Below are 20,929 nucleotides of genomic sequence, written 5' to 3' on the forward strand. Positions count from 1 at the left end.
GCATCAGAGGAAGTTCATGCTGCAATAAGTACTTGACAGTACATAGATAAAACTTCTCGCTTTTGAACATAACAAAAGACCTGCTGAAGCATTTGTGAACAGGCCAGTCTCCAGTGACAGGCAGCAGAGGACATAGGTTCTACATAGGTTTTTACACACCAAAGAGAGATTCCCCCGTAGCTCACAGGATGAGTGCTCACTGAGTCCCAACCTGACTGGAAAGCTTTAAGTCCACCAGGTTATGTCACTAAAACCCCTCCGTGAGATCCTTACATTTCACAGCCCATCAACGATCTCAAGAAAGCATTCCTCAGGCAAAACCCTTCACCTGTTCTCAGCAAGTCTGGTGAGGATATCTATGCCTTGGAACAGACCAGAGACTTACTGCTGTCCCACAACGCACTGGACAAAAGCCTTCAACATGGACCAGAGCCCAGGCAGCCATGGTTAAGAGAATATAAAACTTCCTGTAGTCCATGCATAAAACTCCCCATCCCACTGGAAATCCCTGAGCTAACCAGCAGTGCTTTATGGCTTACACCTGTTCAGATGCGACCTATGTCACAGTAGCTGCTGATTTCCATCCAACTGAGACTACAAAGCTATGGGCAACTGTAGCAGAGAAACAAGGACCGAGTAGCTCATACTTTTGGACTTCTAACTTATTTTTAAAATTGGTCCCTCCAGATAAGGGGTAGAACAGTATGAGAAAAGCATGCATTTCCACTGTACTTGTGTTGGCAAATAGAGGATTTCATTCCTCACAGCTGTCAAATAGATGGGTACCTTTCTCCAGGATCAAAATTTATGTATGCTGGCAAATCAGCCTCTGTCGGCATCACGATTCAAGCAAATCTCAAGAAAGGGGAGCAGCATATGTTTTTCTATTTCACAGCTTTCTGAAAAGGCTGTCTTACAATATATAACATTTAATCTTGTCTGAACCAGCTCTTATTGAGAAATAAAAAGTATTATGTAAGAGGCAAAAAATTTGATCTGAGGAGTAATTTCATTTCAGGCAGAGCATGATGGCTTTACAGTAGTTTACCGGATAGACTGATGTTGTTCTCAAGTCACAGATCATAATTTGACTCCCTCAGACATAAGCTGAGGGAAACAGTCTGTACACAAAATGCTCCTGTCTCATTTCACACTCATACTAGAAAACATGTCCAAGAATAATGACCTCGAGGGGGTCAATCCAAGTGTACAAAGAAGGGAATCTGGTCTGTCCAAACATTGCTTTAAGTTGTAACTCAGATACCCTAAACCCACTAAGAGCTGCACAGCAATCCATTCCTGCTTACCTTTCAGAATTGCTTAATCTTTCAGGGACCTAAATTTAGAGGTGCTTCACTACACAGGCAGGATAGTTCCTTATTACATAATTTTAGTTGCCTGTTGCTGCTCATTAGTGCTCCTCTATGGAGACTGGTATATCTCTCTCACCTGCAGTTCTGCTGTGGTTTATTTTAGGCTTCTGAACTCTGCCTAGGTCCCTCAGAGAAGGCATGATCAGAGCATGACAAATTTCATCTTACGTGGCGGTAACAGTATTCAGCTTTTAAATAATAGCCTCTGGCAGAATATACTCACCCAGGAAATCGAACACACAGATACTTGGTTCTACTTTGCATGAAATGTACTAAACCATTAAATGTTTGTCCTCCAAACAGGGAGAAGCAGAAAGGATGCCAAATGGATGAACATACCTAATATTTCCTATTGGTTCTTCCCAGTCTTAACCAGAGGAATAGATGCTTAACCTAAGCAGACTTGATCATTCCTGGAAGATCTGAGGATCTGCCTGTCCACCAACTGCAATAGGGAACTTACATGGCTATGTTAGGTAAACTGGATTATTTTGGGTGAAGCACCTTAAATGTGATGGACCGGACTTGTGGCAGTTCTGGACTGCTGTAGATGGACCAGAATATGGCAAAAGAAATGACAAAATTGTGCCCGTCTGTTCTGTGTCCTCCTTCTGCAAACTATCACACTGTGAGGAGGATAAAAGGTTTTGAAGGAACAGGGTCTCATCTTGGCAGACAGCAAGAACCTGGCAGTGTTTGAGTGGTACTGGAAGCTATAAGACAAGGCAGAAAGAGAAAAATGGATCATCATGTGGAGACATTAGGACTGGTTGGACAAGGAGGTTGTGACCAGTGGGAAAGAGGGAAAAAATAAGACTATATATGTGAGGTGTAGGAATGGGCCTGGTAAACACAAACAGTTTAAAACAGCAAGCCATGGGCATTTCTAAGCACAGTAACTGATCTACTGAACCATGGTATAAGAAGATTGAATAATCCAGGATACTAAACGTCACAAGAGTTAACTCCTAGAAACTTTGTCCTGCCCACACTTATAAAAAGTGAATCCCCAGGAGCATCATATAATGCTTGTGATCAATAATTAGTTCATGCTGGAGGGTAGAAGACTGCTTAAACCAAAAAACACGATGGAAGTGCACAGGAATGCTAGATGAATAACAAAGTGGTCCACGCTATGTTGCAAGGTAGAAAGTTTCACAGAGAAAGAGGCCGTAAAAGGGGGAAATGAGGTAACATTAAGAGAAAGGAGAAAAAGTAACTTTTCAACAGTTAAAGAGAATCTCCATAAGCTCAAATGAGGATAGAGACATTCAAGACTGTTAAAAATTAATCAGCAGCAAAGCAAATGGCCAGTGCCACAAGATCACTGCATGTGACACTGCCAGCTTTTGGTGTAATAGCAGAAATCTATAGCCTTCCTGATGTTTTCCATAAGTACATTTGTTTCAATGACAGAAAAGATATGAGAAAAAAATACAGATAGTATGAAATGAATAGAGCAAGGACCAAACCAAGTCACTCCTTTTCTTCCCTACATATTTTGAGGTATGTTTGGAGGTGAATTAAGATCTGCCTCTAAATTTTGTCATTCAGGTCCATTCCCACCAAAAGACTTCATGACAGGGAAGAAGAAAAGACAGACAAAGAACATTATTTCAGTGGCAGAGAATTATCAACAGGATACGATTCAGAGCAAAGGACTTGCATTTGACAAGCAGTTGGTGTTAGTGGACAAGTAGGGTAGAAATTGATTATAGTCAGGTTGCATTCTTTATCTTACATGATGCAGCTGCCTGACACTATTGCAGGTTTCACTGCAGGTTAATATCTTTTTTAACCTGTAACAGTCACAAGTAAATTCTAGAATGAATCTCTGAACTTTTAGAGATCGTGCTAGAGGTGCTGCCAAATCATTTAGACAGATGCAGACCCACAGTAAGTCTAAGCCATACTAGTCTAAGACAGCAACAGGCAACAGAACTGGAGACAGACCCAAACCTAAAGCTGGGATGCAATCATCAAGGGATTGAGCTCCAGATTTCCATTCATATCTCACATTTCTTGGAAAACTCGGAATGTGGGAATACCGAGACCAGAGAATTTAAAGTACAAACCCTGAGCTAGCCGCTCTAGCTTAAGGTCACCTCTCTTCTCAAACTCCAAGACAATTGACATTTAACTTGCTGCTAGAAGGCATTTTCCGTAACAAGACAGTGCTAGACAAGTCTGACTTGCTTATGTGGGAGAAGCCCTCATGGCTGGCACTGGACTTCAAAAGTGAAACACAGTAGGGAAGAACCATGTGCCTTTCAGTATCATTGCATATTTAACTGATGCCGTTTTGTTTGGGCTCCTTACACAAGGAGTTGCAGCCATTGTGACTGGGGTATCCACTCTACTTTCAGGGCAAGCGTGCATAACTCAGAACAGGGAAAAGAAGAAAAAAAGGTTGTGCTTGCAGAATTGCTTTGGGCCACTCCAGTATGTCTACCATGTTTCTCTAGTGCCTGTCCTCTTTCCTCACCTATCATGTCATTGTTATGACAGGGACAGATTTTCCCAACTATCTTTTCCCAGCTTTTACATTGGGAGGATTTACTGACTGTGGATTTTCTCTCCGAGCTATACAGTTCACATTGGGCGAGGTTAGGGGATGTTACAGAGCCTGGCACAGACACGTGGGGTCGATGTATAACAGTCCAAAGCTGTTTGGAGGAAGAACGACTGCATGAACACTATGTGCTGGGAAGAAAGGAAAACAGCTACATGCATTAAAACATGAGGACTGTCAGTGATGAGATCCTCATGCTTCCTAGAAATGACTGCAACTGGTCGCACACAGGCTGTAAAGATGAAGGGATTGTTTAACTGAAGCCTGGAAAGGAAGGCAGGAGCCAGGGGAAGAGATTTGTGCTGGAGTCCAAAGCATTTCTTGGTGATCTTGCTAGCATCACATATTCCCAAGACATAGCAGGACACAGCTGCAAATGCCACCATTAAAAGTCATAGGCTAACAGAAATTTTTGGAAAGAATACGATTTCCTGTTATTTTGACAAACTCATGTAACAGAAGATGAATTAATAAATATGAGGCTACTGTTGCTCCCACTGGAATCAGTGCAGGATTTGCACCAGATCGGGCACAAAGAATCCACTTCAGCTTTTTTTAATGTCCCTCTGAAGTCTGTAACAAAACTAGTCTGGAACCTTGTGTGTGCAGGATAGACCCATGTACTATGTCAGCAATAAGTGTAGCTCTCATTTGCACCAGGAAGAGCCCACTGAGTCGAACCCAGTCTCATGTGACTGTCTGACATCTGTCAGATGGAAACAAGTTATGAGGTCTCAGTGCCATGACAGTCCCATCAGAACAGAGTCTACACGTGCCACAAGTGGTACTTAATGAATAAACCGTTCCTCTGCGCAGAGGTATGTTTGTCTCTGTGAAGAAACAGGGCTCCCCAGCCCCAATTTCAGCTGATACGATGGATTTGTTAATGACAGTATCACATCTGTGATCCAATAACTCTAATCTCCTGCACATGAATGGAATTAATGGATCTTTTTTGTTAGGAGAAAGCTGGACTCCAGTCACAATACGTGGAGCAATGCTGAATTTACAGTGGTGTACGGGAGTGCAGACTGCAGGGCTCCTCCTGCCCCCAGGGCATTGTTAGCGAGCAGTAGCTCTGCTTGGCTCCTTATTGTCTTTGTTAATAACACTTCTAATTTGATTTGTGTTTGGGTCTATTTTTGTATCTCTCTTAACATGCTTGTATGATACTTAAGAAGACTGCTTTGGAAAGGATCCAAGCTCAGGAGTGGGGTGTATTTCAAAGAGATGGACCCCTGGTTACTGTAGGTATGTCATTGGTATTCAATTTGCAGGTTTTCTCCCTTTCCAAAGTCAGGGGCAAACTGCGGTGTGCCCAGTCCTCAGAACACTGTAACAGAGAAGCGCCATCCTTTCATTTTGCAGGATCTCTAATTCTCCATTGACTGTGTAAGAACAACTTAAATACTAGTACAAGCAGGGAAAGAAGAAAAAGTTATTCTACAACAGCAGGGTAAACTCATACAACCAGCTGATCTTGAAGTTCCCTTTGGCCTGACAGCACTTCCCTTACATTTTTAGTGTATAACTAAAAATGCCCCTACCTGCAAAGTGTTTGAAATACAGCTTGTTTATCCACTATAGAAACCCAGCAAAGGGAAAATCTCCCATTATAAAAATCTGGTATCACAGCTCCTTGAAAGTCAGCTAGTGACCGTAACATAAATGCCTTCTCCTGCTCTCAGCTAGCTTAGCCTCCTCTGACTGAGAATTTGGTGGCCGTGAGCCACATGTTGGAATCCTCCAGGCCTGACTCATAAAACTCTCAGGATACTGATCAAAGCTCCAGCATATACTTCCCACAGCAACGTCCACATGCAGTATAACTAACCACAAAGGCTTCACAATAAGACCACCAGCTTCTGTCAATCAGAAGGTCCAGCTTAAGTCTTGACAGCACTAGACAAGGCTATTTCATAAACAGGTTCTCTCTTCATGCTTGCTTATCGAGGAACTGGCAACTATAGGTACTCTTTTCAAGACTAGAGGAAGCCAGAGGCCAGACTTACTTGGTTTTAAGAACTACAACAGTGTGGAAGGCCCACCTATCTGCAGGAGGTCCTGCAGTCTTGTTGCCACCAGGGCCAACTACAATACCTTAATCTCCTGGATGTCTGGTGGAAGAGTAAGCATCTCAACTTCTTAAGGCTACTAAGTGTCTGCCCTTGATGCACAGCTTGCAGTGCTTGTCTTCGGTTTTACAGTGCTTACCTCCTGCAGCACTAGTATGGAGAGAAGTCTGGAGAAGGCTTGGGGAGGATGCGTCCCCAGTCCTGTGTGTCAATACATTGGTGCTACAGTGGTGTGCCAGGGGAGTTCTGCAGTCTGAAACACCACTTTGAATTCAGGCTTGGTTTTCATTTTTTTTTTTATTTTGTTTTTAACCATTTTTTGTGTCTCAACTGCAGACGAATAATGTTATGTATATCAGTTCTGTGAGCTGTTTTCATGCCGAGAAGCGAAATGAATATTTCAAAGATCAAATCTGAAGAAATCTTAGTATTCTTAATACTCACAAATATTACTGCTTTTTATAAATAATAACCTTTTTTTAATAAAAAAAAAAATTCAGCCGTGGGTCACTTTTTTTTTACCTAGGTCCCAGCATACTTTTTTGTTAACGACTGTCTTTCCTCATTTAAGCTCTCCAGCACATAGAACCTTGTCTCCCGAGTAATGGTAAAGCATGCAGCACACGGGTACGAGATGGTTTGCATGGTTATCACGCACCACTTGAGGAGAGTGGAACAATCACAGCAGAGTAATGTTGCCACCAATTCACTTGTTTAAAAAAGCTTGGAAATGTCACAACTTGTTACACGATGGTATCTTTAATATACTCTGAGTCAGTCATAACTTTTGCCTTAGGCGCCTGAGAACTTCCATGAACACTGGCAGCGCAGAATTAATGACGCAGTTCAGTCTAGAAGTGGCTGCATTTTAATAGCGGGTAGAGTAAGCCTTACATATTGCCAACTAATCTTAAAGAAGTAAATGAATTAACTCACATTTGTCAAATGTTTTGAGATCTTCTAAGGAAATATTCCATAAAAGCACAACCTGTTATTAAGTATTTCTGACAAAATATTGTTTTAATTAATCTTTGTCTTTGATTTTCTATTTGGGCTATTCTCAAAATGGCCTTTTGCTTGCTTTTAGTGTAGGTAATGTGGGCTCACCCACACGTGATTTCCAGAACCTTTCTCAGTTCTTCATGTAGTTGACTCTATAGAGAATTATATCACTGTAAGTTATTGATAGTGTTCTAACTGTGGATTCTGCTTTGTACAGGCTCTAATTAGTCAATATTCGTACCATAAAGATTTCTCATCTGACTGTAGTCTGATCAGCCAGCAGAGAAAGACAGAATTCATGTCAGTTACATCAGACCTTTCCAAGAGAAAGGTGCAGCCCTCCAATAGCTTTGTGTCTAGGGGATATAATAGGCTGTCATGAACTATTTTGATAGAAATAAATGTCACCATAAGAAAAAAAAAAAGCCCAGCCAGGTTGGCTAATATGCTCCAGAAACACATCTAAATTGTGTGTTTAATCAAAAAGAAGTCAGAAGATTTTTTGGATGAAAGGCACTCAGAAGATAAGCAAAGAAAACCTGTTGTTAAAAATAAGAGATTTTACATGGCATGTCTATGTTTTTATGGTTCAGAACCCAGCAATTAGAAAAATAAAAATATAATCTAGGAACAGGATTCTGCATCTGTGTCATTCAGTTTACCTAACTTTTTCATTGTACTAATTTGTACTGAAATCCATTAAACTGTTGAATCATGTATTTGTCAGGTGGCATTCCAGTGGCATATATAAAGTACTTCAAGATTTTCTGTTGGGGCCTAAATTCCTATTGCAGGAATTCCTCAGCAAAAATACAGCTTGGAAATGCACAGTAAGACACAGGCTACCCTCTATCTCTTATGCAAAAATCCTGTATGTGTGTCACACTTACATTTCATATCAGTATTAATGCCTTTAATATTTTTCCTGTTTTCTCTGCTGAACCCTATCTGCAATGAGCAGCCTCGTCATCATTTTTAACTACAGACACATTCAAGTCCCATTACCATTTCGTCCATTAAACTGTGTACTGAACACTAATTACCAGCCCTACAAAAGGACATTTCATCTAGTGGTACCGATGTGAACGGAGATACATCTTCACACTGTCCCAAACTGCGATTAGTTTTTCAGGGGCATATTTTCCTTTTCTCTGCCTTCTAATTCTCGTGGCTCTCCTCCCTTTTCCTCCTCTTCCCCCTTACAGCAGGGTTTGTCAAACAATAAATGAGCGTGGGTTTAATTTACACCTTTTCTTACACCTTCGGAGCGCAGCTATTTTTAAAACCGCACGGGGCATTATTTTTCACCGCTTCTACGCGCTCTCATACTGAAACGGCTTTTCCCCTTCCCAAAGATTAAACTGAACGGCTCCCTGCTCTCTCCCCACTTCCCGGGCGGGTCTGGGCGAGCAACAGCCCGGCGAGGGGTGCGCGCCTCAACGCGCCCGCGATGGAGCCGGGCTCGGGAAGCGGTCCGGCAGGCAGCCCGGACACAGCCCAGCCCGCTTTCCCCGCCGCTTACCGCCGTCGCCCCGCCGATTTCGGACGACTTGGCCAAATTCGGTGTCGGCACACAGGCCGGCGGGCCCGGGGCGGAGAGGGGGCTGCGTGAGGGGCCGGGCGCGCAGGCAGCCCTGACAGAAGGAAGGGGCGCGAGGCGGCGGGGGGGAGGCAGCGCCGCCGTTGGCTCAAACCGCCTCGGGCGCGCGGGGGCGTTTCTAACCGACGCCGCTGGTGGCGGACGGCGGGGTAAGCGAGGCGGGAGGCCCGAGAGCCGGCGGAGGGAGAGGGGGGACGCGGAGGGAGCGGCGCCAGCGGGGCGGGAACGGCGGCGGGAGCCCGCGAGGGGCGGGGGGAGGGGAGGGGTCCGCGCGGGGGGCACCCAGGCGCGCGCGCGCAGGCGGGGCCGCGCGGCGGCGGCGGGAGCGCGCGCGGCGGCAGCTGGGAGCCCGCCGGGGCACCGCTACCCTCGGCCGCGCCGCGCCGGCCATGGATCCCTTCCCCAAAGACGGCGAGAGCGCGGCGGCCGGGGAGCCCAGCCGGGGCGCTGCCCCCTCCAGCGGGGTGGTGGTGCAGGTCCGGGAGAAGAAGGGCCCCCTGCGCGCCGCCATCCCCTACATGCCGTTCCCCGTGGCTGTCATCTGCCTCTTCCTCAACACCTTCGTGCCGGGGCTGGGTAAGGAGCTCCGCAGCCCCGGGCGCGGCGGGAGGGCGGCCGCCGCCGTGCAGCCGGGACGGGGGTTCCGCGCGCGGGGCTGCGGGACGAGCGGCCGCCGGCGGCGGGGCGCGCTCCCCCCACCTGTCGCTACTTTCCCCGGGCCGGCGCGCCTCCGTGCGGGGCCGACCGGGGAGCCGGACCCCGCCGCGGCGGCAACTTTCCCCGACGGCGCCGCAGGAAGGGAGGCGGGGAGGGAGGGAGGCTGCCGCTGCGCCCCGGCGGAAAGTTTTGCGGCGGGGGCCCGGGCGGTGCCTCAGCGGGGAGGCGCCCCGCGGGGTCCCCGGGGGAGCGGCCTGGCGGAGAGCCGTTGGGCCGACGGCCACCCGTCCCTCGGGGCAGCGGCCGCGGGCGGCGCGGACTCCGCCGCGGCCGTCGTGCTTCTTGGGAGAAGCAGCGAGGGGCATGTCGCGGCGGGATGGCGGGTTTTCCTCGGACAGCGGGCAGGGACCGGTGCCCGGGGCACCCACCCGCCCGGCGGGGCTTCGCTGTGTGACTCAGCGATGCAGAGGCCGGTGTCCGGCCTCGGGGGCTGAGCATCCCCGCGCTTTCCGACCCTGCCGTTCTCTTCAGGCGGGACACGGGCCGACGCTGGGAATCGTCTGGTTTAGGGGAAGGGTTTCAGCTGTTAGCGCTCTTGCAGGCTGTAGTTTTAGTCGGAGGACCGAGACGCAGAGTGACCACAGCACTCACCAGCAAAGGCGAGCTTTCAGAGCCCATCTTCCCGAGTTTCCCGAGGAGTCCCCTGAAAAACGTTGGTCCTGTACCACTACTCTTAGGAACCGATGTCTAGAGAAACTGGGGGGATTCACTGTTTCTAGATACGACAAAGTCCCTAGTGAGCGACTCAAGTAATGCATCCCTAAGCTGTGGCTGTAACCCCCTCTGTATTTACCTTTCCTCCTTTTTAATTATGAAATACTTGCTTACTGCAACTGGAGCCTAGAGTTTGAACACTACAGAGGCACCTGGAACCCAGGGCTAAATACAAGTATTCTAGCTGCAAGCAAAACAATCATATTTAAAAAAGAAAAAAACCCAGACAAAACAAAACCCATTAGTCTATACCTTGAGTCTCTCATAGTCCATTCCCACCTACCTTTTGTACCACTATGCCTGCTGCAGAAGCCTCCCCTGTGGTATGGGAGTATCTTCCAGCTTGCCCTGCTTTTAAAGAGCTACTGACCTGCCCTTAACTGCTTTATGTGTTTCAGGTGGCTTAATTCTTTAACGAATCTGAAATTCTTAAAGTTCTTCTGATTAAAGTGTTACCTAAGTCTGAGTGGTATACTGCGTGCAACATGTACAAGCCACTGCTATTCCAGTGTGTTTGCTCTGAATCTACGGATGTATTCCAGAGGAAAACTTCCACCTTTTGAAGTACCTCAGAATTTTCCTGTGGAAAGAATGGCATTGGTATATGTGCTTCCAGATGTAATGCTGTGTGCTCAGGTGTGTTGTTTTCACAGCCCTTGTGTGCAGCCACCTGAAGAACCTGGAGTGATGAGTCAAACAAAAACTCTCCAGTTGAGTGCTTTCGTGGGGTTTTAGGTTATTGTTATTTAGCACTTAATTTCCCACCATCTTCAGAGAGAGGTGTTCAGAGCCAGAGCTTTCAAAGTGAATGTAGTTTTCCGTTGGCATTGAAGACGCTACATCTTCACTCTAGACATACAAGAAAACAACTGACTTAGTATACCCTTTTCCTCATGTGAATGATCTTATACTTCATAGTGTGCTGTTTTTCACAGCACAGCAGAAAGCCCTCAGTGTTCTTCCATCATCTTAGGAGGGTAGATCCCCACAAGCTGTCCTCATGCCAGAATTGGCTTGAGGTGTTATCTGCCCAGAGCTCTTCTCTGGCTGCTTGCTGCTGTGGGGCTGCTGGAGGTAGCCGGCATTCTGCCTTCCCTCACACAGAAGGAAATGACAGCAGATAGCGCTTCCTTTCTAAAGGCAGGTGTATAGGGCTTCCAGTCCATGCCAGCTTGAAAGCTTGAGAGTTGAATATGGACTTTGCAGCCGTCTTATCACCGACTGGCTGGACCAGCCCCAAATGGTTTTAATTCTATTTTTATTTTTTAACAGGCGGAGATTTTTTTTAAACTTGTTTTCATTTGATGCGCCAATTTCAGTGGTACTTTCTGTCTGTCTATACCACTGTTCCTCCTGACCCGTTGCAAAAGTAGCAAAACAAACAAACTACAAATTAAAAGAAATCCTCCCATGTGGCGTTCTCACAGACTGGCGAAAAGCATTGTTTTGGAGATGCATTCCAAACTTTGTATGCAAAGCATAGCACTTAGTCCGTACATAAATGAACCATTCTTTTAATGAAGCTGCTAATATCCTATGCATTTTGATAGAAAATTTACTCCTAGATAATATACCCAACTAGAATATAGCTATTTACAATCTCAGCCATATCCTGTCGTATATCACATAGCCCACACACAAGGGGAAACAGGAGGAACACAAATCTACTGGCAGGAATAGTCAGGGTAAAAAGAGATCTCATGTCATTGTCGCACTTCAGCCATCTCGATGAACTGAGCAACACTTGTAAAATAAATAATATTTGCAGTGGTGTGAAGTATTCACATCTAGGATGTGAGCCTGTTCCCAGTGAAGTAAATGGCAAAATTCCCATCAATTCCTGTAGTCCAGATTTAGTACATGTTAAAATGATGTTTCACAGGCTTGCTGTATATTTTGCCTGCTTAGGTGGTGAGTATGACTGTTTATGTGGTAATGGAATTTCTCTATTTTTCAGTCCCTGAATTCATTCCTCAACTGTTTTGCACATAGTTGTCATTCATGTGTAGACTCTGCAGTGCAATTGCAATAAAGGGTCAGAAGCCACTGGAATAGACAAGAAAATGGGCAACACCAAATAAACCAAGTGTTCCACTGCTTGGAGACTGGTTCATTTGAGGTGTTCATTAGTGCCCAGTACCTCAAACCAGTGATATGCAAAGAAAACTTGCGCCGCGATGCAGGCTACCAAATACTCAGGCAGTCTCTCAGCATCTGAAAGCCTCTACTTTTTTAAGTTAAATTATCTTTCCTATGTTATAGAAGTCATCTATGAGAGTGAAATCTGAGAATTTTAAGCATCCAGTTTATTTTTCTTTTATGCTATTTACGTTTTGCAGCAGTACTCTATTTGGACAGGAGAAGTAACACTTTCTCTTTGTTTATAGTCAGTTTATTTTTTTCAGTTGGTTAATTTTCAGGGTTTTATGTAGTAACCCAGAACTGCAGGTTTTAAGATGCATTGTAAACTGGGTTTTAATTACTCTTTGCATATATGTCACAAAAGACTCATAGGAAATTTTTCATACCCAGGGGATATGTTGACTTTTGTCTTGCCAAAACTTAAAACTCAGACGAAATACAACCTAAAAAAGCTTGATTAGCCCATCTACTTGTAACTTGTTTTGCAGAACAGCCTTGAAATTACACACTGCTTCCATTCACTGTGATAGACACAACCACTTGGAGACATCCTGGATCAGAATTTTCCATGGTCTGATGCAGTCTTCCTCATCTGCATCTGATAGGGCTGCAGGGCTGAGCTGTAATGAAGGTGTCCCTAGTTCAGGTTTGTAAAAGGAGCAGGTAGTATGAAAGGGAGAAGAGGGAGCGGGTGTTCTCAGTGAACGCTGTAGCAAGAACCACCGTGCCGTTGGCTACCAGTGTTCCAGCTCTGCCACAGGCACCCTGCACCACAGGCAGTGTAACCTCTAGTTTGGCTTAGTTCTTCTGGAGCAGGCTCTGAGGCCTCGGGCCAAATCATGCTGTGACAAGCTCTGGAGAATGGAAGATGATGACACCAGCAGAGAGAAATGGTGGTGTATCCTCTCTTCTTCAGTTCCCGCAGGATTGAGCAGTGTGCACCTCCAGCCGGTACGTGCTGCAGATGGCAATTGAGAGAAGGGGCTGGCCATGCCCTTTAGCTGGCAGACTGTGTTCTCTTGGAGCTGCCGTGTGCCAGTCAGCGTGGGAGAAGATCTGGCTCCCTGTCATTCCCTGAGCTGATACATGGGAATCTTGCCCTCCTTCCTACCTGTTTTTCCTTCCCTCGACATCACGTGTGTGGGAGGGGGGAAACGAAGGGGGAGAACTTGAGGGTAATGTGAGAAGTGAGTGGAATTATCTGAAAGTATGAGGTATTCTCCAAGATTAATCCCTCCTGTCAGGAAGGGGGTGGACTTTTGGATCACAGCCTGAATTATACATGTATACTATTTTTATGTAGGGAGTAATTGAAATATGTAGCATAAAATTATGTTAGTGCAAGGTGGGAGAGCAGCCACCCATAAGCCATGAAATAGCCAGTGGAGGAGATCATGAGTGACAGCCTCTTACAGACAGCTAGAGAAAGAAGGGATGATTCCCAGCCCGCTGAACTTTTTTCTTCTGCGGTGTACAGCTCTCCTGCTCCTGGGCGTGTCAGCTCCATATTCTGAGTCTTCTGTCATCTGTTTATTCTGCTTCGGTCTTGATAGAGTTCAAGGGCTAGACCTTCAGCTATGTAAATATGGCTTTAATGCTCAATTTATAGAAGCCAAGCATCTGCAGAAGGCTCTCATTAGAAGCCATGGCTCTCTTCAGCAGAATGAGCTCTCCAAAGAGCTGAATAGAAGTACAGAACACAACACTCAGGAAAGTTGCAGGGATGAGATCTGCATAAAATTATCAATACCCATTTTATTGTTGTTGTTGGAATGGTAAATAGATGCCTCAAGCAAACATCCATCGCCTTCATTATTGAAACAAAGAATTTCAAGGAAAAAACACATTTTCTTATCTACAGTAGGACAAATATTGCAGAAAAGAAATTGGGGCTTTCAAGCATCTGTGCATTAAAATCTCAAACCTGCTTTGGCATTTATGGTCCTTTTTAATATTTTTTTTTTCCTATGGACATGTAAATCAATGAATCTGGGTGATTTACAAGCTCATTTGTGGAAAACAAAGGTTTTTCAAAGTGTTTGTATGAATTTGTGTTCGTGAACTTTACTGCCGGAATTCTTCAGCTAATGTTGCCTTTCAGCCTGTGATGTATAGACCACTAGTAGTCTGCAGAAACAAGCTATTTGTTCATGAGAGCATAATTAAACAAAGCAAACCTATTGTCAGTACACTTCATTCTATTGGGTTTTGTATTTTCCACTGAAAAGATCAAGAAGTTCTTTATGGTAATTTCTTCATCTGTTTATGCAAGGTGGGAAAGGAGACCTGTGATAAGATGCGTGTGTCCAGGTTACTGCTCCATTGCTGGTAGCAGTGGTATCAGCTGTACTGTAGATATTCCTCATGGTGAGGTAAAGTTGGGCACAAGAACAACTGAATCTGCAGGTTTCTACTTCTGCAGGTCCTGTTCTTGTCAGTACGGAGAAGGCCATTGATTTCCTCCTTTTTTTAAAAAAAAAAAAGCAAACAAAACCCCCAGAGATTTAAGTGAGAAATAGAAGTATCTTATATAACTTACTTGGCTGATCATATTGAACAGTCACTCAATGATCTTGCTAGCACAGGGTAGTCTGGAATATTTTTGTGCCATGAAGTGTCTGGACCATCTAGAATGACAAACAAGCTTGGAAAACTCAAAACTGATTCGCAGATAATTTGTGATCAGAATAAATGCCAAATTATTTCAAGCTTGTAGATCCTCGGTTGAGACAACCCCAGCCTATGTATCTGATCAGTAAAAAACAACAGGGTTTTATCTCTGCTGAGGCATCTGGCGTGGCCCCTCAGTTTTAATCCAGTGTCCAATGGCCTGCTCTGCTGTATTTTAGGAAGAAAGCCGCTTTCCTCATTGCAGCTGTATTTTATTAGCACATACTTGCCTGAATACTTAATATATTCTTCCTCCCTTTCCCAGTTTTACACTGGATCCCTTTCTTGAGTTTATCTGCTTAGCCATAATGGTCACATATACATATGCGTTCTTACTCATCATCCTCCCATGGCCCTTGCTTTACAAACACAGTTATGGGCATACACAGTAAAAGCACAGCAATGCCTTGTTCTTGACTACAGTCTCTCTCACAATCTAAATATTTAGTACTGTTTATGTCCTTTGGTCAGTTTTTGCTCTTCATTCCTTGTTGTTGGTAAAAGTCAGCTGTTGAGCTCTCCTTGTATTTATAATGACTTTTTGGTTCATTTCACTGTCAAGCTGTGGACTAACCTAGTGCTGCTGCTGCTTTTGAATTGCTGTCAGTGCCAGACCAACTTAAATGCAGACAAGTTTCTCTCCCCTCCCTCATGCCTTCTGTTTCCATCAAAATAGAAGACAAAAGAAATGGCCAGTTTTTGTTCACTGCTGTGGTTGAAGCAGTTCTGTGGAGGTATTCATTACTTAACGAACAGGTAAGGAGACAGGGTTTGCTCAGCATCTTGCAATCTGTCATTTAATGCAATTTGGACAGATGTACTTGAAGATTAAAAGTGAAGGTGGGAGCAGACAGCAGAGAAGAGCTGTTAAATGGCCAAATAAACCAACTGAATTTTAAGGAGTCTGGAAAGCTGTTCCAGACGAAGGGTGTGACGTGGAGAAAAATAGAGAAACAAGCCCAGAAGGAGAGAAGTACATTCGCAGAGATTTGGTGAGAAGGCCAAAGAACTGGAACTTCTTGCAGCAAGAGAGGAAAGGAGTGAAAGGATTTGAAGACAGAAGTAACTTGGATGAGGAGAGTGCTTTTGACGGGTGAATTTTGGCTAGTCTGGATTGCAGGATGGAGGTGACTTGTTCTCCTGCTCTGAATCAGTGGGTGTCAGAGAGATTTACAAACTCTGATAAAGCACCATTGCCTGCAGCAGTTCACTGCCATTTTATCTCTGCTCTGCCATGAAAAGAGCATTGAGAGTTTGTAGAGCTGTTCAGGATAGTCAAGGGAGGAGTGGGAAGCAGAAACCAGGTTCCTCAGGCTCTTTCTTATCCATCAGATCGCATGCAGCACCCTGTACACAAACACACCCGTAGGTGGCAGCAGCTGGCATAAAGCAGAAAGGTGAATTTTAGTGTCTGTATACAATTTTGAATTTTGTGGAGAAACAAGTGATTGGATGGTAAAGGGATTCTAATATAGTCCCTAAGTTTGTAAAAGGGCCTGGAGTTTGCAATGGATTTATGAAAACTTTCATTCAGAGGTAACCTGGAAAGGAGAAAAGGAAAAGAGCTTTCTTCTTTTCTTATTTTCTATGAGATACAAAGTCAATCTGACATATAACATTCTTTCTTCTGTCTTTGGGCTTGTCTTCATTTAAGAGTTTCACAACTTTAAAGTTACACAGTTGCAGCACTACAGTGGATGTATATGGACTTGGTTGTAGCACTGTGCAAAGATGCTGGTCAATAAAGATAGAACAGAATAGACTATTTCAGTTGGAAGGGACCTACAACGATCATCTAGTCCAACTGCCTGACCAATTCAGGGCTGACCAAAAGTTAAAGCATGTTATTAAGGGCATTGTCCAAATGCCTCTTAAACACTGACAGGTTTGGGGCATCGACCGCCTCTCTAGGAAGCCCATTCCAGTGTTTGACCGTCCTCTCGGTAAAGAAATGCTTCCTAATGTCCAGTCTGAACCTGCCCTGGCGCAGCTTTGAACCATTCCCACTTGTTCTTTCACTGGATACTAGGGAGAAGAGCTCAGCACCTCCCTCTCCACTTAACTCCTCAGAAAGCTGTAGAGAGCAATGAGGTTGCCGCTCAGCCTCCTTTTCTCCAAACTAGACAAACCCAGAGGCCTCAGCCACTCCTTGTAGGACATGCCTTCCAGCCCATATCTGGAAGAAGGTAAACCAGTTTAGAGTGTTGTACCTATGTCCAGTAGTTAGGATTTTGCTAGTATAAAGGTTCTGACATCTGGCAAACCTTACTGGCAATTAAAAACATTATCTGTGCCTTACACAACTTCTGCTGGAAGTTACTTCTCCAGCAGGAAGGGAAACAGAAAGGGAACGCCCACCTCTGCTGCAGCTACTCCAGTTCACCGTCCAACATCTTATTTGAAACTGCAGTTAGAGCTCATTTGCCTTTCAGGTGCTGGCCTGTGAACTGGAGCAGTTGTGGTGTGATGCACATGTAAGGAAGCTGGTGTGGCAGCAGTCTTCCTTAGCAGAGAGCTGGAGCCAGCATCATGCAGCAACCTTAGACATCATTGATTACAAGTCAGACCCAGGACATGACATCACCACGGGCCCAGCCTCACATGAGAAAGAAAAGTTTGTGTTGACCAAGCTTGCTTTAGAGATTCCAGGAATGTGAAAGCTTGGTTTCCCTGGTTCTTCTGAAGATTGGGAACTTTTTCATTAAGTGAAGGAGTTAATCCCTCTTCCTTTTCCCACTCTTCCCAGGGTTTTTGAGTGTTTATGTTAACTAGGAGCCCCAAAATGAAAATATTATAAGAGCTTGAGAAAAATCACATGCCATTCTACCTAGTTATTCACTTGTTGATTTCTGATGTTATAAGTTTCCTAGGTTTCATTGTGTGTAGAGTCAAGGAAAAAATAAGTAGATGGAACTCGAATATTTGATTTAAAATACTCTTTTCCACAGATTGTTTTCTCTGCATCTTACCACTTAGAAGCTGCTCTCAGCCTCCTTCCTCCAGCAATGTAATCCTTATTATAAAGGCAGTTCAAAGCTCAGTTTTTCCATTCCAAGGGAGTTACAAGCCAAACAATTTCTGTCTAACTACTTGACAGCCCCTCAAAAGGCCTAGTGATGCAATCCTGACTCTCACAATATTTGGTGTTTCCTTAGAACTCTGTTCCCTGAGGCTCTTGATTACATGAGAATCTCTGCTTTCAAGAAAAGAAAAAAATGTAACTCTCATGGCTTTGGAGCAGGATTTGAAGATAGGATCCTGTCTCAAAAAAAAAAGGAGGGGGGGAAAAAGAATAAATTACATTTTTTTTAAATCTCAGTTTTGGAGAACCTGATTCATGATTTTTCAGTACTGAAGGATGGCAATATTATACTGAGCTTTTAAATTAAAAAAGTAGATATATTGCTAACTAATTCACAACTCTGGCAGACTAGACAAAACCATGGACACTCATGTCTTTAAGCATATCATCATGAAATATCCGGACTAGTAGATATAAATGAGGTGGTTGATGAAAGCTGATTGGTAATACACTAACTTAAATTAAAAGTTCCAGTATAAGCAGGATATGCCCAGAGTGGATCGTGGTCAAATCTTGCTACAGGAAAGAGTGAATACAATCAATAGAGGAACTCTTGGAAACATAATTGTGTTCACTGCAGGGGTTCGACCTGTACTGCATTTCTAATTTCAGTAATAATGCTTACACAAGGAACTGTGCAGGGGACTAAGGCTGCCATCTTTGGGAATGTGAATTTAAACATATCACAGGTAATTATCCAGCATCTCACCAGCTCGTCATGTATCTAGGCTGAGCCCTCAGCTTGCCACAAACATTAATATCCACGCAAAACTTACAAATGCTCCGAGTTTGTGGATAATCATTTCATTTCAGTTATAACACAGGCAAGTTTGTAAAGAATGCAAACGCTAAATGGTCAAATTGCAAATTTGCAAATGACCATTGCAAATGGTCAATCTTGAGATTGTGTTGGAAAAAATTTCGATTGAACCAAATAAGAATGTTGTTTTAAAAGTGTTTGTACAGTTTCAGCTAAGTGTTATAAGTCCTTGAAGAACTGAGATTTTAATGGAGATTAATAAACTAAATTATAATGAGCCATTGTTACAAGTTTACTATGTTAAAAAGTTGACTCATTTTACAGAGTATGAATCACAATATTTATATTAAAATATTTTACCTGAAATAAAAGAAGCCCAATGATCACATTAGTATAACACTGTCCACTGAAACAGTTTTGCTGTTTTAAGTTTAAAATATGTATTTATTTGTATGCATATATCTATCACATATGCCAATATGGTGATGTGAGATCTTGGGTTTAAATGATTTCTTCCTTATGTAGGTAGAAAACCATTTGTTGTATCTGGTTTTTAAGTGCATTCATAAAAGAATGGAGCTTAGATTTCATAAATGGGCTTTGTTAATTTGCTATTTTTAAAATAATTACAAGACCTCTTCTGTTGCCATGACAATTTGATTTCCATAAACATGATTTTTTGTGTGTGTGAATAGCCAACACTGTATTTGCTATGCTGTGTTGGGGAAAGGAGCTGGCAACTTGACACCATAGAAATCACTATGCGGAGAGGCCCACATAGGCAGACCTCTTTCACTGACAGTGGTCAGGACTAGGTTCTTTATAGTAAGATAATATAAGCTCTTGGATCAAGGTTTATGTATTTCTATTCCCTGTAAATGAAAAGATTTTTTTTTCATGTCTTCTTGCGAACACTGTTTTGGAGTCAGGAAGCTTTAAGTTTCCTTTCCACTGAAAATTGGTTCCAAGAATCTGAAGACTAAATTCTAGCTAAAAGTACGGCTGGATCTCCTTGGGTGTACATACACAAAGCAGCTTAAGGACATACAACTCTCATTGCTCTGCAACCCACTCTGGAGTTTGTCCTAGTGCAAGGTGTTCACAAAGGATTTAGGACTGTGAGAAAGGACTGGTCACAGATTGAGACATTTGTGAGGTGTAGCCAGAAGAAAATCCCTTTCTAGCTGTGGGATCGGCATGGTTTCCCATACCTTCCTTCTGTCTTTGTGAAATGATTGCAACAAATCAGACCTGTTTCTGAACTCATTTGTACCAGACTGGTTATCGACTAATCCGTTGAAAGAGTAGGTACATTGGTTTTGATGTAGTTAGACAATTTAGTTAGTGCGGATTCTCTGGACTGGGCCATTAAATTATCTCTCTTGATCTATTTAATTGTGAAAGCATTGCCAAATCTTCCTGTCTGTATTGCAAAGATGATAATGTTTTTTGCTATATGTCTCTGTTCTATAGCTCTGCACCTGACAAACTGATCAATACCAGAGAAGGCTTAACAGGGGTTTTAGAAAACAAATACTACATTTTTTAAAAAAAAATATTTTAGACTCAGCATCACGAGATTTTTTTTTCCTCCTACTGAAATTTCATTGTGGCTACAGAGAGCTGGTGGGATGGTTCCTTGTCTCGTGTAAAAGAGAGAACAGAGCACAGGAACTACAATCATTGGCAATTGTGAGTACAAAAATGCTCTCGTTTTCTCTTTTAAAAGCCAGAAGGTAATTTTATACATTGACTTGCACCTGAGTGCTTATTTCACTCGGTCCTCTGCTCCTCCCACACATCCCACAAAAACAACATTGAAATGGATTCTCCTAGCACTCCTTTGAAGCTGACTCCCTGAGGTGATCTAACTTTCATCTTATTTACATTGGTCAGCTGTACAGGGTGACCTGATTTTTGTGCCTTGAGAGCTAGCCCCTTACATCATATACTGCCACAGAAGGCTACTGTTCTTTTACACCCACGCTGCAGAGCTGTAGATAGCTGCACAAGTGCAAGGCAGAGCTTGAACCAAGCCATGAGTGTGGACAGAAGAATGGGGAGGACTCTGTGTCCAGCCATCAGCCATTCTGTGTCACCAATCCATCTTGATCCAAATAACTCCTTACGCACAAGGGTGCCAACATGCAAATTCTCATTTCCATCAGAGTTAAGCTTCAGTATTCCCACTTTGGATGGTAGATTCAAGGCAACATAGTTAA

The 20,929-nt window shown here is 43.8% G+C and overlaps 1 protein-coding gene across 2 annotated transcripts in view; it reads left to right on the forward strand.

The window, feature by feature from the left end:
• Window positions 1-8,961: 8,961 nt before the first annotated feature.
• STUM (stum, mechanosensory transduction mediator homolog) overlaps window positions 8,962-20,929 on the forward strand; it is a 50,287-nt gene continuing 38,319 nt past the window's right edge. For both annotated transcript variants that reach the window (XM_075497433.1, XM_075497434.1), the window contains exon 1: window positions 8,962-9,198. In XM_075497433.1, coding sequence (XP_075353548.1) covers window positions 9,012-9,198 — 187 coding nt within the window. In that variant the 5' untranslated portion in view covers window positions 8,962-9,011. The remainder of the gene's footprint in view (window positions 9,199-20,929) is intronic.

Source organism: Mycteria americana, chromosome 3 (assembly GCF_035582795.1).
Source record: "Mycteria americana isolate JAX WOST 10 ecotype Jacksonville Zoo and Gardens chromosome 3, USCA_MyAme_1.0, whole genome shotgun sequence".
NCBI classification, from domain to species: Eukaryota; Metazoa; Chordata; class Aves; order Ciconiiformes; family Ciconiidae; genus Mycteria; species Mycteria americana.